Source organism: Rhineura floridana, chromosome 9, assembly GCF_030035675.1.
Source record: "Rhineura floridana isolate rRhiFlo1 chromosome 9, rRhiFlo1.hap2, whole genome shotgun sequence".
Classification (NCBI taxonomy): domain Eukaryota; kingdom Metazoa; phylum Chordata; class Lepidosauria; order Squamata; family Rhineuridae; genus Rhineura; species Rhineura floridana.
In genome coordinates, this window is record NC_084488.1 from 817146 (window position 1) to 834166 (window position 17021).

The following is a 17021-nucleotide window of genomic DNA, read 5'->3' on the forward strand; positions in this document are numbered from 1 at the left end:
GGCAGATTTGAAGTCAGTAAGGCTAAATTGGAGATATTTTATGTGGGAGTGAACCCAGGAGTCCAATGGCAGATTAGACATATCAGGATTTGATATCCTTCATTATTTCACCCTAGCTGTGGAGGGAACTTATATGATCTTGAAATCATTGTTATGGATCATTTTATAATACATTTTTAATATTATTTTTATTCAGTATATGGTAACTTTCCTTTTCTGAAATCTAAACGTTCTTACATAGGTGTTTCTTCCAGTGAACACAGTGGGACTTACATCCAAGTAAACATGCACAGAATTGTGCCATAAAACATGTTTAAGGAGTCTTCAGCTGTAATATTATACCCTCTTACTTGAAAAAGCCCCTCTAAACTCAGTGGGACTCTTTTCTGAGTAGGCATGTATAGGATTGTGCTGTTAATGTCCCAAGATTCAAGGGATGTGATAGCTGAGAGATGCCACATTAAAATAACTATACTCTTTAGCAATACCTTTTGGAATCAGTCTGACTTCACTTTATCTGCACCTACACCAGGGATGGCACAAGAGATTTTGCTGACTAAAGCAGAACAGTAAATGGCACCAAGTCCCTCAACAAGTTAAGGTGCATAATAACCAACTTAATGTTGCCACCTGACAATCCCACAAGAGTCTCTCCTCCTCTTGGGCAACAAAAATAAAATAATAATACATTTATTTATTTATTTATTTAGTGCACTTGTATACCGCCCCTTAGCTGAAGGTCTCTAGGCGGTTTACAGCAATCAAAAACATTAAAACAAATACACAATTTAAAAACATATTTTAAAAACAATTTAAAACACAATTTTAAAATTCAAAACAATATAAAAACAATTTAAAAACACATGCTAAAATGCCTGGAACAGGAAAGTCTTGACCTGGCTCCGAAAAGATAACAGTGTTGGCGCCAGGTGTACCTCGTCAGGAAGATCATTCCATAATTTGGGGGCCACCACTGAGAAGGCCCTCTCCCTTGTTGCCACCCTCCGAGCTTCCCTTGGAGGAGGCACCCGGAGGAGGGCCTTTGATCTTGAACGTAGTGTACGGGTGGGTTCGTATTGGGAGAGGCATTCCATCAGGTATTGTGGTCCCAAGCCACGAAAGGCTTTATAGGTCAAAACCAGCACCTTGAATCAAGCTCGGAAACATACAGGCAGCCAATGCAAGCGGGCCAGAATCAGTCTTATATGTTCGGACGTCTGGTCCCTGTTACCAATCTGGCCGCTGCATTTTGCACAAGCTGCAATTTCCGAACCGTCTTCAAAGGCAGCCCCACGTAGAGTGCATTGCAGTAATCTAATTTGGAGGTTACCAGAGCATGGACAACCGAAGCCAGGTTATCCCTGTCCAGATAGGGATGTAGTTATGCCACCAACTGAAGTTGTTAGAAGGCACTCCATGCCACTGAGGCTACATGAGCCTCAAGTGACAGAGATGGTTCTAGGAGAACCCCCAAGCTACGAACCTGCTCCTTCAGGGGGAGTGCAACCCCATCCAGAACAGGCTGGACATCCACCATCCGGTCAGAAGAACCGCCCACTAGCAGCATCTCAGTCTTGTCTGGATTGAGCCTCAGTTTATTAGCCCTCATCCAGTCCATTGTCGCAGCCAGGCACCGGTTCAGCATATTGACAGCCTCACCTGAAGAAGATGAGAAGGAAAAATAGAGCTGCGTGTCATCAGCATACTGACGGCAACGCACTCCAAAGCTACGGATGACTGCACCCAACGGTTTCATGTAGATGTTGAACAGCATGGGGGACAGAACTGACCCTTGCGGAACCCCACACTGGAGAGTCCAGGGTGCCGAGTAATGTTCCCCAAGCACCACTTTCTGGAGGCGACCTACCAAGTAGGGGTGGAACCACCGCCATGCAGTACCTCCCACTCCCAACTCAGCCAGTCTCCCCAGAAGGATACCATGGTCGATGGTATTGAAAGCCGGTGAGAGATCAAGGAGAATCAGCAGAGTCACACTCCCCCTGTCTCTCTCCCAACAAAGGTCATCATACAGGGCGACCAAGGCTGTTTCCATGTCAAAACCAGGCCTGAAACCCGACTGAAATGGATCCAGATAATCGGTCTCATCCAAGAGTGTCTGGAGCTGGCCTGCAACCACTCATTCAATGACCTCGCCCAGGAATGGAACATTTGCTACCGACCTATAGTTATTAAGATTTTCTGGGTCCAGGGAGGGTTTTGTCAGGAGTGGTCTCACTACTGCCTCTTTCAGGCAGCCAGGGACCACCCCCTCTCGCAGAGAGGCATTAATCACTTCCCTGGCCCAGCCAGCTGTTCCATCCCTGCTAGCTTTTATTAGCCAAGAAAGGCAAGGATCCAGCACAGAAGTGGTTGCACAAACCTGTCCAAGCACCTTGTCAACGTCCTCAAGCAATGTCCTTAACAATTTACTGCCCTTTTATGACACCCATAATCTGGAACCTATGAAAGCTGCCACACTCTGGGTAATGGTAGGTCTGGTCCTGATTTACACTGCCATTTGACACCACACACACACTCCAGAGCCCACACTGCCATTTGATGTCCACACACACACATACACTCCAGAGCCCACAACAAACTGTTTGTTAAGCATGTCACTCATCATGCGCTTTGTCTGTTCAGAACATAAACATAACATAGCACTTGATAATTTCTTAGTACTAAAAAGGTAACAGTAGCTAAAAAGACTGCTAATGTCAGGATCAAGTTTAATAAATAAAAACTATCTGAGCACAGTGAAAAATTATTGAAGAACATCTTTACCATTTAGCCCTGTCTTCCTTTTCCATCTACATATCATGCTCCAACTAGGACAACAGAGATAGTATTCTACCGTGGGGCATTTTATTTATATGTTCCATTAAGTGACTAGGAACTGTACAAGAGCATCTTAGTGAACTGCATCCCTCACTCGCTGGTAGCATACATGGAGCTCCAGGTTTATTTTGGAGCATGGAGCAGAGTAAGACTATATTTTATTTATTTGTAACAGATACTGCTTAAAAACAGAGGGATTAGTCTTTCTTGCTCTCTGAAGTTATGTAAGACCAAGATGGTGACTATCTGTTTCCAGAATACGTTACCCGCTTTTCTTCCGGGAGCGTCTCCGGCAACAAGATGAAGATGAAAGCCAACTCAATAACTGCAAATATGACAGCAAAGATAGCAGACCGAACATAGAAGACTTCTCCTTTCTCTGTCTCCTTGGCGAGGTATGCTCCAAACATAGGTCCAAGGGTAAAACCCAAGGAGAAAGCCACACCAATCATTGCCTAGGGAAACAGAACTAATATTTATTTAGTAACATTTCTACCCCATTCACAAATCTTGGCATGATTCAGAATTATCTATAATTGCACATTTGGTTTTACTGATAAAAAATCCATGTTGTTGGTTTCATTGGGGAAAGTATACGCTTAGCGTATACTCACAATTTAAGATGTTTTCAGTTGTACTGATAAAGTGTGTGGGTGGTAGTCAATGCTAGTCCTACTCAGACTAGACACATCAAAGTTGACAAGACTAACTTAGATTCATTCATTTCGATGAGTCAACTCTAGTAGGACTTACTTGAATACAGCCCTGTGTATTTTTGTGTTGTGTTTTGCGGGCATCACTGGGAATCAGGAAGAAAATGAAATAAGTAGTGATAAGCAGGGAATAACAAGAAAAATAATATTTTCTGAAGCTTTTAGGCGTTCATACACAAACTTTTTAGAATACTCCCAGCAGTCTTGATTACAAGCAGGATGTTTTTAAAATGTCATCCCAAGAAAAGCTCAAATACAAAAAAATCTAATTTATTATGCATTTAAACATATCTAAACTCGGATACAAAGATTTTCATAAGACAACACATACTTTTCAAATGTCAAGTGAAGTTAAGAAGGCTGCAGAATACAAGACATCAAAGCAACTGTTGCTTGGCCACTGCCATATTCTTGAAAAAATGTGATTAGGCTGCAATCCTACATGCACATTGGGGTGCAAGTAGTTAATGGGACTTACTTTTGAATAAATCTCTTTAGGGCTTCTCTGTCAGTTTCACAGAAGCAGGGAGAGAAATTTTAAGACCATCAAGAGTGAGCTTTTCAACCTGCTTTGCCCCACTCCCTGGCCTAGGAGCCTAATGAGGAGCTGCTGCCTGGAACGCAGCTGCAACTGTGAAAGGGAAAGCAGTCCCCTAGGCTGATCTTTTGGGGGGGCTTGTGCCCAGACATTCTGCTTGTTTGGGGGATGCAAAAGGACCACTAGCTAGAACATCTGTCTTTGCGATGGCATTACCACCCAGCCCTAAAGCTACTTAGCTGCTGTGAGGGCGAGTTGCAAGCTGTAAACAGACCAGCATGGCACAGAGGGCAGCTCCACCCCATAAGGATATTTTTATAATTGTGCCTGTGTGTCCATCAAGGCTATTTTTGGATGGTCACCATTTCCAGGTCAAAGGTAGAACACTAAAGGATAGTTTCTCTTATGAGTTGTCCCTTTGAATTGGTACAATTCAATATTTGAATATTGACTGCTGAATATTGTGTTCAGCATTTTCAAGCACTGATCTAAAAGAAGTTTCCAAATAGACTTTAAATAGTAGCAATAGTAATCCAACAAAGTTGCCTGTCCCTGCCCAAGTGTGATCAGCTTTCTGGAACATGAAAAGTGAATCACCCCTTCTAAAACTATTTGTAACTTGCTCGCTAAACATTGTAACCATTTCACAAGATACAAGCAACTGAAAAAAATTGGAGTACTGCAAGCAACTATTAGTAACAAATAAAATACAGGGAAAATAACAGTACTGGACATTTGTCCACAAAGCAATACAGCTGCTCTCAAAGCCCCCAAAAGATGGGATGGAGAAAGAGATGGAGGACAGTATACCACAAAGTAGTTCTATGAGCAAAAGGACTTCTAGCTGCACAAAGGAACTTTCCCTCCTTGCATGCCTCCCACACTCTTCCCAAATCTGCCCTAGAGGGTTGGGGGAAACTCCAGAACAGATTTAGGGTGTGTGTGGGGAGAGGGGAGGGAGGAGCAGTTCCACTGCACAGGCAGAAATGCATGCGCTAATGGAACTACTTCGTTGGAAACTGTCCAGAATCCCCACTTCTTCTATTGGATCAAAAGAAGAAGTGTAGACCAAGGATATATTGAACTATGACTGAAGTACTCTACCCCCTCACCCCTGGAATTCTGGGGAAAATGGTGCCTGCCGACAGTACTGGGCAAGTGCAAAAGATACTGAACTGCTGGGGTGACTAATGGCCACATTCATGTCAATTTATAGCACATCCAAATTTACTCTTCATGGGGAACACATTCAGATACATACGGCTTGTCAAAACTTAAACAGCAGAGATCCTCATCAAAGGAACAAACTGTGCCATTAACTCACCATGCCTTTACTTCGAGCTTTTGGATTTTGCAAGTCAGCAATTATTGCAGTGGAGAGGCTGACATTCCCTTTGCTTATTCCACCAATAATTCTAGAGAAGATAAATAGCTCAAAGGTCCTGGAAATGGCCCACAGGGAATAAGATGCTATCAAACCAATCTATAGAAAGAAGAGAGTATTTTCATTACACAAGACAGCCAAGTCAGCTTCACTTTTCAGAAAATAATGATAATTAGAAAACACAGAAAATCCTGGTTCTTTCCATTTGGAAAAATGGAAAGACTACCTTCAAATCGATCCAGACCTAGGGTGAGCCTATGAATAGGGATTTCATGGTAAGTGGTATTCAGAGGGGGTTTACCATTGCCTCCCTCTGAGGCTAGTCCTCCCCAGCTGGCTAGGGCTTGCTCAGCTTGCCACAGCTGCACAAGCCAGCCCCTTCCTTGTCCGCAACTGCCAGCTGGGGGGCACCCAGCCCTCTGGGTCACTCACTCACCCCATCCCAACACTTGCTCTTCTCCCCATCTCCTTCCTTTTTCCTCCTGATAAGTCAGGAAGGAAGGAAATGAGTCCTTTTCATATTTGAGAGCTTCGGCTATGGGGCGGTATACAAGTTCAATAAATAAATACTTCATTTGAAAGAAGGAAAAAGGAGCACATTCCCTTCCTGGCAGTGGGTGCTGGTGTGTGTGTGGGAGGGGGCAACAAATGTGTCCCTTGTCCTTTAAAACAAACAAACAAAGAAACAAAAAACATTCCAGAGCAGATTTTGGGGGCATGCATGAGGGGCAGCAGAAGGGAGAAGAGGAAAATAGAGTCCTGTTGGGTTCTGCCCTATACATATATTTTAAAATATGCTGCCTGATTCATTCTGGCACTTTTCTAGTAGTTAAAAACATAAGAAGAGCTTGCTGGATCAGGCCAGTGGCTCATCTAGTCCAGCATCCTGTTCTCAAAGTGGCCAACCAGATGCCCATAAGAAGCCCTCAAGCAGGACCTCAGTGCAAAGAGCACTCTCCCCTCCTGTGGTTTCCAGAAACTGGTATTCAGAAGCATACTGCCTGGCTGTGGAGGGAGAGCAAAGCCATCATGGCTAGTAGCCAATGATAGCCTTATCCTCCATTAAAGCCATCAGTGCCTCTTGTGACAGCAAATTCCACAGTTTCCTTCTTCATGTGCTGAAAACTCTGGTAAACGTGTTGATACTTGCCCACAGTCCTTTCCCATCAAAGCTAGCCAGAGGCAAGTACTGTTTTCACTGTGGTCTCCCAGTAAGGGAAGGTGGAAAAGCCAAGGCAGAAAATATGAAATAAATACTTATAGGAGTTCAGCTTTAAGTTTACAAGTAGGAAGTGCAATTTCAGAGGTGCTGTTGTGTATCTTGTACTATCCGAATATGTAATTAAAAAAGAGAGCTTTAAACACCAAACATAGCTCAACAAGACAAGGGTGACTGAGTTCAGGTTAGAACTGCATTCTGTCTCCAGAATGTTGATTAGTCAGATTGTAAAACTGATCTACACTGTACACGTCTATTCCCATCAGACATACCACAGTCAACAGCATGATCGGCCTTCTCCCAAAGTAATCTGATGCAGCGCCAGTGAGTGGAGAGGCAAAAAACTGAAGGATGGAAAATATGGAGCCAATCAGACCTGAAAAAGATTGATAATTAAAACACAATGTGGATCAACTCTTTACTTGCGACACCTATAAGCCACACTGTACATGACAATTTTTTAGTGTGTGTCTAAAATGTTCTAAGAATTGCACCCAAAAATGTCAAGTGCGAATGCAACTGTTTATTTTATTACAGGTATACTTGCACTACAACAGCGCTAATAAACAATAGCATATTGTAAAAGAAGTGAAAATCTACCATTTATAATTTAACTCGATACTTTAACCCAAAGTTAGCTATCCATTATCTAGCTTTTTCCCCCTCACCACTTTCATTATTCTAATCATGCTGGCAATCAACCAGATGGGATCTGGCCCATTCCTTTTTGTTAGTCAGAACTGAGACTAGGAAGCTAGTTGGATCAAATATGATCCTAAGGGTCTGGTTTGTCAGCAGAAAGACCAGTATGTTCTCCCCTCTCCAATCCCTTTTGTCTCCTAACCACTGTGTTATGAATTCCTGTCTTGGGCAACTATACAGACTCCACTGCAGTTCCAGAATTTCCATAGCTAGCTATCCACACTGACACCAGTGCTCCTCCAATGAAGTCCCTCAGAACTGCCTTCATGTATATAAGGAATATAAGGAAACAAGCACAATATTCTAATTAACATACTGTCCTAGCTTAGATGTTGAATACCAAGGACAAGACAGAGCTGTCATCAGCCTGGTCAACCTTTAAAGCCGTACATGGCCAGAACTCAGGTATTTTTTTAGACAACTTTTGCCTATATCAATCTGAGATTGTCATGTGAGGCCTTTCTCTGGATTCCTACCTATACCATTTCTGTTTCCCCAGGCTTAAACTTAGAGCATATATTTAAATTGGAAGTTGCTGTTTTTAGTTTACTGTTTTTTGTTTGCTATATTAGTTTTATGCATTGTATTATTTCTCACTACTTTGTTAGCTGCCCTGGGAACAAAAATCTAAGCTGAAAGTGCAAGATTACAATTATGTATGTAAACAAACAAACAGAACATTTTGAAGGCTTCCACTGATCCTAAACATTTTTGAACCCTTGTCCTTAGGATTCTTCTGAAAGCATCAGGAAACATTTTCAAGGTATTATTAAGATGACTACTTGTCTGTGCTTTATACTGGCCATTGGCCATAACAATAAAGAATTGAAAGGGGTGGCTAAATTGCATTTCATACTAGATTTATATGGATCTGTGTTTCTCACAGACTTTGAACAAACCTAGTTATTGGCCTGTATTGAAACTTCATTCACACCTCTGTGGCAAATATACCCACTTTTGCACCCAGTTTTATATTCATTTTGACGGGTTCTAGAGACATTCAACTAGGCCCCATAGCTGATTTTTTTATCCCAATGCAGCTCAATTAAAATAATTAAAACCCACACTTGTGGATTAGCTAAATAAATTGTGTTCACAGTGAATGTTATTTTTAACATTGATATATTTATTATGTACAGATGTGAACGGGACTCACTCATATTAATATACTCAAGGTTTTGATAACAAAAGCAATTGCATATGTTTGATGTAGTTCTATTAGATGTGCCTACTATTATTTCTCTTTCATGATAGTAGGCTATGTTTAATAAAAACTGTTGCAAAAGTTGCAATGTATGTTACTTTAGCATTTGATTTATCATAGTCTTTCATGTAGCTGCATATTTTGTAGAATGTAGCTTCGTCTTTCTTTGATAATTAAGAAAGTTGGCAATTTAGGAATGTTTAGGAATATATCATAAATGTATGTTCTTGAAAAGAAAGATTTAGTACCAGTGTCCCTTCTTTTGAGCATCTGTCCTTCTTCTTTTTGAGGGGCACCTATCACTTTGCTTGTGTCCAAGTCAGCCTTGTTGATTCAGGTAATTATGATTTTAAAAGGGTTTCTTAGCTCTGCATCAATAGTTTAGAACTGTAACAATAGCAATTGTATTTTATAATGCTTTGTACTGGTTGGTGGGCAACTTCACCAGCAGAATAGCTGCCTTTAGGCATGGGGGCTTGTATCCCCCCCCCCGCAGCCTTAGTTCTAGAGTTTAGCATTCAGCTTAAGATGGGTCAAGGGATGTTCAATGTGAGCTCAGAGCCACCTGGGGCCTAATCTGAGGTTGCTAACGAGCCTTCCAGTCTGAAGCTCAGCCAAGAATGTTGTGTGATGCTGGGAAGGTGCCTTGTTAGCCAGATAGTGTAGACCTTGGAGCAATTAATTCCTCGCCAGGAAACTAGAGGCTGTGCTTATCAACTATTGTTATGCTGTTTCTTCTTTCTTGGCGATCATTCATGACCGAGTAAGATTGTCTTCCAAAATAAAGTCTTTAACAAAGGATCCGTCTGAATCTGTATCTACTACCTACGTACCAGTTCATGACTAGGGGCTTCTGGATTTCACAGTCCTGCCCCTGTCATCATTCACTGATCACCATTTTATTTACAGATTTATATCCCGCTCTAGTTCAGAAAATCCAAATTCAGAGCGGTGAACAAAGTAAAATAATTCATTAGTACAGAATCAAACAAAGTATAACAATAATTACTAAAAAGTCAGAGACATTTCCCTTTAACAATTAAAAGCTTGATAAAATAAAAAAGTTTTGGTCCGACAACGAAAGTCCATAAGGGAGGGAGAGAGCCGTATTTCAAGTGGTAGATTGTTCCAAAAGGTAGGTGCTGCAACAGAAAAAGCTTGTTTTCTAACGGCCATTTGGCAGATGGTAAAAGTTGATGGAACCCTAAGGGTGTATTCGGCACTTGATCTCATGGGTCGATGGGTTTTAAATTTAAAGAGACGGTTCGCTAAATACGCCGGTGCTAATCCATGTAGGGCTTTAAACGTTAGAATCAGTAACTTAAACTGGTGTCGAAGTTCTATGGGGAGCCAGTGTAGATGATATAGAAGAGGCGTGGTATGGGTCCGAGGGCCAGTCCTTGTGATCATCCTTGCCGCTGCTCTTTGTACCAATTTGAGCGGTCGAAGCGATCTAATCAGGAGTCCAACATACAAGGAATTACAATAATCCAGCCGCGAAGTTACCAAGGCTTGGGTTACTTTTCTTAGATCAGCCATTCCTAAAAATGGTTGCAGTTGGCGGACCAGCTTTAATTTGGCAAATGCAGCTCTTGAGTCAGATGCAACTTGAGGTTCTAAGGTCAAATTTGAGTCCAGAATTATGCCCAAGCTACGGACTGGAGTCTTCAGCGGGAGTAGTATTCCATTCAGTGATGGTAAAAATTCAGTTTCTTGAGGAGAACTTTTTCCAATCAGGATGACCTCTGTCTTTTCTGGATTTAACTTCAATTTGTTTCTGGTCATCCAATTCTGAATTGCCGTGAGACATAAGTTAAGAGGAAGAATAGCCTCTTTGTCATTTGGTGAAAAAGAGCAATAAAGCTGTGTATCGTCCGCATACTGATGGTAATGAATTCCAAATTTTTGAATGATCTTGCCTAGAGGCCTCATATAAATGTTAAATAACATTGGGGATAGGACAGAGCCCTGCGGAACGCCATATCTTAAAGGCCAGGGTTCTGAACAATAATCCCCGAGGGCAACTTTTTGAAGTCTGCCTTCTAAGAAGGAGCAGAGCCACTGTAGGGTCATGCCTTTAAGTCCAATTTCCAAGAGACGACCTAGCAAGATGTCATGATCAATAGTGTCGAAAGCAGCTGATAAATCTAATAGAACTAGTAGTGACAGATTACCCTTATCTAATTCTAGCCGAAGGTCGTCAATTAATGCGACTAAGGCTGTTTCTGTCCCATGATTTGGCCTGAAACCTGATTGTAAGGAGTCGTAGCAGTCGATGGTGTCAATGAACGTTTGTAGCTGTGTAGCTACGGCTCTTTCGATGACTTTACTCAGGAAAGGCAAGTTGGACACCGGTCGGAAATTATTAAGCACTGTGGGATCAAGAGAGGGTTTTTTTAATAGTGGTATAACAATAGCTTCTTTCAGACATTCAAGTAAGCGGCCTTGTTGTAAAGAAGAATGAACAATTATACTAAGCCAATTTGCCAATTCAGCTTTTGATGTTTTTATAAGCCAGGAGGCGCATGGATCAAGTAAACAGGTAGTTGGATTCATTCTGCTGAGAAACTGAGGAATGTCATCCGGGAGAACAGGTTGAAAAGTGGAAAAGACGGAAGGGCAGACCGTTTCTGATATGACAGTATTTGCGTCTGTCACCTCCGTATGATCTAAGGTAGATCGGATCTGTTCAACCTTTGCCTCAAAGAATGTGGCAAATTCCTGGCAACGGGCCTGGGAATAAACTGAGTGGGAAGCAGATTGAGGTGGATGCAGAAGACCATTTACTATGCGATAAAGTTCTTTTGGTTGGTTTCCCGCTGAGGCAATTGCTGTCGAGTAAAAACGTCTTTGGGCTGTCAGTCTGGCCGAGGCGTAGAATTTGGCAAATTTCTTTGCTTGTATTCGATCAGATGGACTTTTTGTCTTTTGCCAACGCCTTTCTAGACATCGATAGGAACGTTTTATTTTCAAAAGATCACTCAAAAACCAAGGGGTGGATTTAGATTTGGTTGTTTTCAGAGGACGGAGAGGAGCTATTGCATCCACTATCTCAGTCATCATATTGTTCCATGAGTTGGTCACGATATCAATGTGCACTCCCATAGACGGGCTTGTATAATTTTTAAGCTTGGTTATAAACGTATCAGGATCTAATAATCTTTTAGGGCGGTATAGTTTAGTAGGAGGCGTAATCCTGGGAGACGAAAATGATGCTGATAATTTAAATCGAATCAGATGATGATCAGACCATAGTAGTGGAGAGATCGTAATGTTATCTATACGAAAATCGTTTAAGTCTAGGTGTGATTGAAAAATGAGATCAAGAGTATGGCCTGCAGTGTGAGTTGAGGCCTGTACTAACTGCTGTAACCCCAGAGTGGACATCATAGTCAAAAAATCTTGTACTGATCGAAGAGAAGGGGAGTCTACATGAATGTTGAAATCTCCCAATATTAAAAGTTTGGGGGATTCCAACATCAATCCTGAGATTAAATCAAACAGTTCCGACATTGAATCAGTTGGGGAGTGAGGAGGACGATAAATTAATAAGATTACAATAGGATCCTGATGACCAAGCTTTAGGCCAAGGAGTTCAAAACCTGGATAATTTTTGTAAGGTAATCTAGATAACAAGATGGATTCGCGATAAATAAAGGCTACACCCCCCCCTCGATTGTCTAGTCTCGGTTGGTGAAGAGCAGCGTATCCTGGAGGGCAGAGGCCGTTTAGATTAGCTCCACCTGAGTCTTCAAGCCAAGTTTCGGTTATACATGCGAAATCAGCGCATTCATCTTTAATCAGATCATAGATGAAAGCCGTCTTGTTATTTACTGATCTCGCATTAAAAAGTAACGTTGAATAATTCCTATGTATTGGTATGTTCAAAACAGAGTTTTCGGTTCTTTGTGAGACTCCAGTAGGAGTTACTAGGCAACGTGGCAAACAAAAATTCTTAAAGTGATGAGGAGTGTTTGGACGATTATATTTTCCTTGTCCTAAAATGGTTGATATTGGAGTGACGATCATACTATTGGCCTGTTCATTCTTGGATCCATTTGGTGCTAAAGGGGTTCCATAAATATTAGGCTGCCATTGCTCAATGGTTCATTGTTGAGATTGAGATGGCTCAGCAATTGGAGTAATAGACTTAAGGTATTCTGCATCTACAAGCTCCATGGTTGAAGAAGGAAATGCTGGGGAGATAGTCAACATAGTATCTGCAACAACCATCTCAGGATTAGAGATGGGAAGCTTATTCTGGAGAGTTAAGAGAAGATTCTGTAAATTATCAATGATCTCACTTTGGATATCAACAGAAAAATTGGGGAACCATGGGACTTTTGTTATGGAAGACGCCTGTGCGTGAATTTGTTTTATGTGGGGAGATCGGCGCACCACGATCAACACACAATCTTGACAGAAAAAGGCTTTGATCCAATGGCATGGGTACGACGATGATTGGAAGTCCTTTATCTGCTGCAGCCGTCATCCACCTTCACAGCCGTTGTAACACATTGATACACATTGTTATCCTTCGCCTGTTCTGCAGTTGAGGACATTCTTGGATCATTCTTTGTCTGGTTCCTTTCCCTTGACCTTACGTGCATGGGTGACCCTGTTGGGAGTACATGACTCCGACGGCATCGCTCACAGGGTTCACTGGAACACGCAGGCCCACCACTGGAGGGCTATGCTGGGAAAGCTGTGACTTAATCCTTTGTAGTAATTAGTTGCTCATTACTGTGCTGTAACATGTATCCTATAAAAGGGTTCCTGGTTGCCCAGTTTGGTGTTCAGACTGGCAGGGTTTGTGCAAAACCATGCAAGTTTGTTTCACCTTATTGGGTACACCTGAGGGTAGAAGGTTATCCAATAAAACTCTCATTTTAAGTAAACCTGCTGGATCTGGCTCATTTGTCTCCTTGGTATCTTCAAAACCTGAAAGCCCCGGGCAATACATGCTTCTATATTGTTGACTAATTTAATTTATTTTATTTTCTGTAATGTTTAAGTTATGTTAAGTAAAATAAATGTATTCACCAAACTTATATGCTTAAGACTCATCCTTGAACCTTAAATTTCTGTGTGCTAATACGAAGGGGGGCTTAACTCCTTAACATGGCACATGTTGCAGAGCTTAACTGCCAGACTCAGTGTCTGTTATATAGAAATCATGTTTAGAGTTTCACTCTGCACAGAACAAATTTGCCATACCTCCAAATAAAACACTGTTGTACTTCCTTTCAGGAGGCACACCAACCACTTTAGTGAACCAGTCCACCCCATGCTGTAACATCATGTAGAAACTATCCTGTGGAAGAAAAGAAATGTGCACAGGACAGATAACTCAGGAGACCTATTCAGGGAGGACAGGAGAGTGAGTCATCCCCCTACCCCTGGGTTCATACCACTTGCGATTATTCTGTAGGAATACTTGCATTTCTAGTTCTTGTGATGTGTACAAAGTAACCACAACAGATATTTTAGAAATACATTCACTTTGTTGAGGTTTAATTTTGAATAGATTTAAGACCAAGCCTTGAATCTTGTTCACACATTGAAATTCCTTCTCATGCCCTCAATACTGAAATCCTAAATGAATTCTCTCAACAGAAGGGGAACAGAAAATAAAGCTACAAGACAATAGGAACATAGGAGGCTGCCTTATACTACCGAGTCAGACCCTTGATCCATCTAACTCAGTATGGGGGAGCACATTTGATTGAAGGCTGTGTCACTCCCTACCAAACCATTTGGAGAAATTGAGGGCATCTCCCTAAGGCACCCCACTTCCCAGGGTGTATGTGAGAGAATAAATTCATATGGGGCACTCCTTCACAATGGATCCCAGTAGAGAGGATTGGTGCTGGGAGTTGAGGAGGGTACTCCTCCCATCTGTCATTATTGTGCTCAGATGCACAGTGCTATGATCCAATGTGGAAGAAGGTGGAGGATGTGTTCCCTCCACAGATTTCATGTGCTAGGAATCCTAGTGCCTAGAGCCAGTGATCATAGTGCAGAAACTGAGGCATTTTCCCAGTATCAGACATCCAAAACTAAATTGACTTTACCAACAGCCTGCCTGCCAGATACTGTAGTTTGGGTCAACCAGAAATTTTGGTTTGCTAAATATTTTAGTTGTTTTTATATCTCCTTTACATGCAGCTGCTAGAACCAGATGACACCACTCTGTAACCTTTGAGATATTTGGGCTCCAATGTTTAAGTAACTGAGAAAGCAAAAAGATGCTCATTCAGCAAGTGTTACTGCTTAAAAAAACTGTTAATGCAACTATAAATGGTTAGAACTCATAGAAAATGACTAACATATCAAACAATTTTATTTCAATTTGTGCAGTGCAGTTGTGACTATATTCTGTGGTTGCCAATGCAGTGTCTGCAGATGCCAAAGACCTTCATTTGTACAAGGCAAGGGCTCCAGACCCTTGGGTTTTCATTAAAAAAAGGTCTCTAGTCCTCCCAGAAAGTTTTGAAGCAAATGTGTAAGCACCCTTCTAAACAATATCTATGAAATGAGCTAGCCTGGATGGTCCTGCCTGTCAATGATTTTAACCAATGAGTGAAGTCAGAGCTGTGATTGATAAGTGCATTATTTGGAAATCAGGCAATAGGAATTCCTCGGGTCCTAAACAGTGATTTTCTGCAAATACTAATATAAAGGAAGTGTGAGTAGACTGAACAGATGATCCCCCTCCCCACAAAAGGCAAATGTGAAAACTCTGCAAAGAGGCTTAGCATTTCTCCTGCTGTGAAGAGCTAAAAACCAAGGACTCATTAAGAAGTCACTGTAGAGTCCATTTACACTACAATGGTATGCATGCCCACTCAGAAATAAATCTCTTTATGTTTAATGGGGCTTACTCCCAGGAAACTGGGCATAGGATGGCAGACTTAGCATTGGTTTAGGGTCAGCACTGGGGAAAAACAGGGGTTTTGTGGCCTCCCATCTGTATGGGAGACAGATATTCAACAGGTCAAAGCTTTCCTAGTATGGAAAAACAATTACAACAGTAATTTTGTGCTATGCCATGCCACAGCATCCATGCTGTGTTATATCATGCTCCCTCAGCAGTCAATTTGTGAACGATGCCCACAGCATTCTGTCAAAATTCAAAATGTGCCCACTGGTCCAAAAAGGCTGGTGACTCCTGAGTATATATTATAGCTTTGCTGCTTGATGAGTGTTGATGAGCACTCTGATGCTCAAATAGTGAAAGAAACTTTCCCATGCTCCTCCACTACACAAGTTCCAAAAAACTCCTACAAAAGAACCAGCTAAGCAAGTGGTGGCCAGCCTTAAAGTTCTGGCTCATCAAATTAAATCACTAGAACAAGCTCAAGGCTTAGATTTTCTCTTCATGAAGACAATGACTCCTCACCAAAACAGTAACATGGTTTGTGGCAAGAAATTTCCAAAACACATACAAGTCAGCTGTGCATATCACAGAGTTCTTCATGATGTCGTTATTCAAGACGCTGTTGAAAGCTCTTACACCATGATGTTAGAAAAGAGTGTTATGGGAAGTCACACCACACAAGTATGGTTGGATTGTTTGATAAAGCTGGTATTTCTAATGTTATTTGTTCATGCAGAAAGTGTGTGACAGAATTGTTCCTGCGTCTTCAGCTGTTGCATGAATGCTGCCATATCTTGCAGCTGCAGAACAATGGAAATACTTCAGATACACTATTGTCTATGTCAGGGATCCCCAACCTTTTTGGACTGGGGGCATATTTTGAATTTTGAGAGTGCTAAAGATGCCAGTCATAATATGGCTGCCCAGGGGATATGGCACAAATTTAGAGACAGCAGTGTCACTGCTGCATCCTCCACTCATCCTGGACAACCTCATGCTATGTCTTGCTGGTCCCAACTGTGCAGATACAGCTGTTAGAGCCTGCTTTCCCAATGCCAAACTTGAATTACATCCAGGCTGTACATATTAGTCTCTTAATGTTTTGATGTTTACACGTTCTGCTTTGTACGTTGCTTAGAGTGGCTGACAATTCAGCCAGATAAGTCACTAATAAGTCGAATAAATGAATAAATACATAGGCTGCCATCCTATACCTACTGTTTTCAATCATTGGTTTAAAACACTGACACCAGCCTACTGCGGGCCCCCACCTCCCCCGTGTGTATGACACACACTTAATTATGCCCGGATGCACCACCTCACATGTCAGTGCACATGCCTGCTATCATCCAAGATGACAGTGTGGGCATGTTGACATGCCTGCCAACATCTTGGGTGATGGCAGGCATGCATGCTAACATGAGTTGTATTTAAGTGCCCACCAGCTGTGCATATGTGTGGGGGTGATGTCTGCTGGAAGAACAGTTTGGGCTCCACAATCTGTGCTACTGTCCAACCGCAGCCTGCAATCCACAACCCAATG

General features: G+C 41.9%; 1 protein-coding gene across 2 annotated transcripts in view; it reads right to left on the reverse strand.

Annotated features, from left to right (window-relative positions):
* MFSD10 (major facilitator superfamily domain containing 10) overlaps positions 1-17021 on the reverse strand; it is a 73664-nt gene that overhangs the window by 45784 nt on the left and 10859 nt on the right. For both annotated transcript variants that reach the window (XM_061583536.1, XM_061583535.1), the window contains exons 3-6: positions 13816-13912; positions 6965-7068; positions 5414-5572; positions 3105-3293 (exon numbers count right to left, since the gene is read on the reverse strand). In XM_061583536.1, the coding sequence (XP_061439520.1) occupies positions 3105-3293; positions 5414-5572; positions 6965-7068; positions 13816-13912 (549 nt within the window). The remainder of the gene's footprint in view (positions 1-3104; positions 3294-5413; positions 5573-6964; positions 7069-13815; positions 13913-17021) is intronic.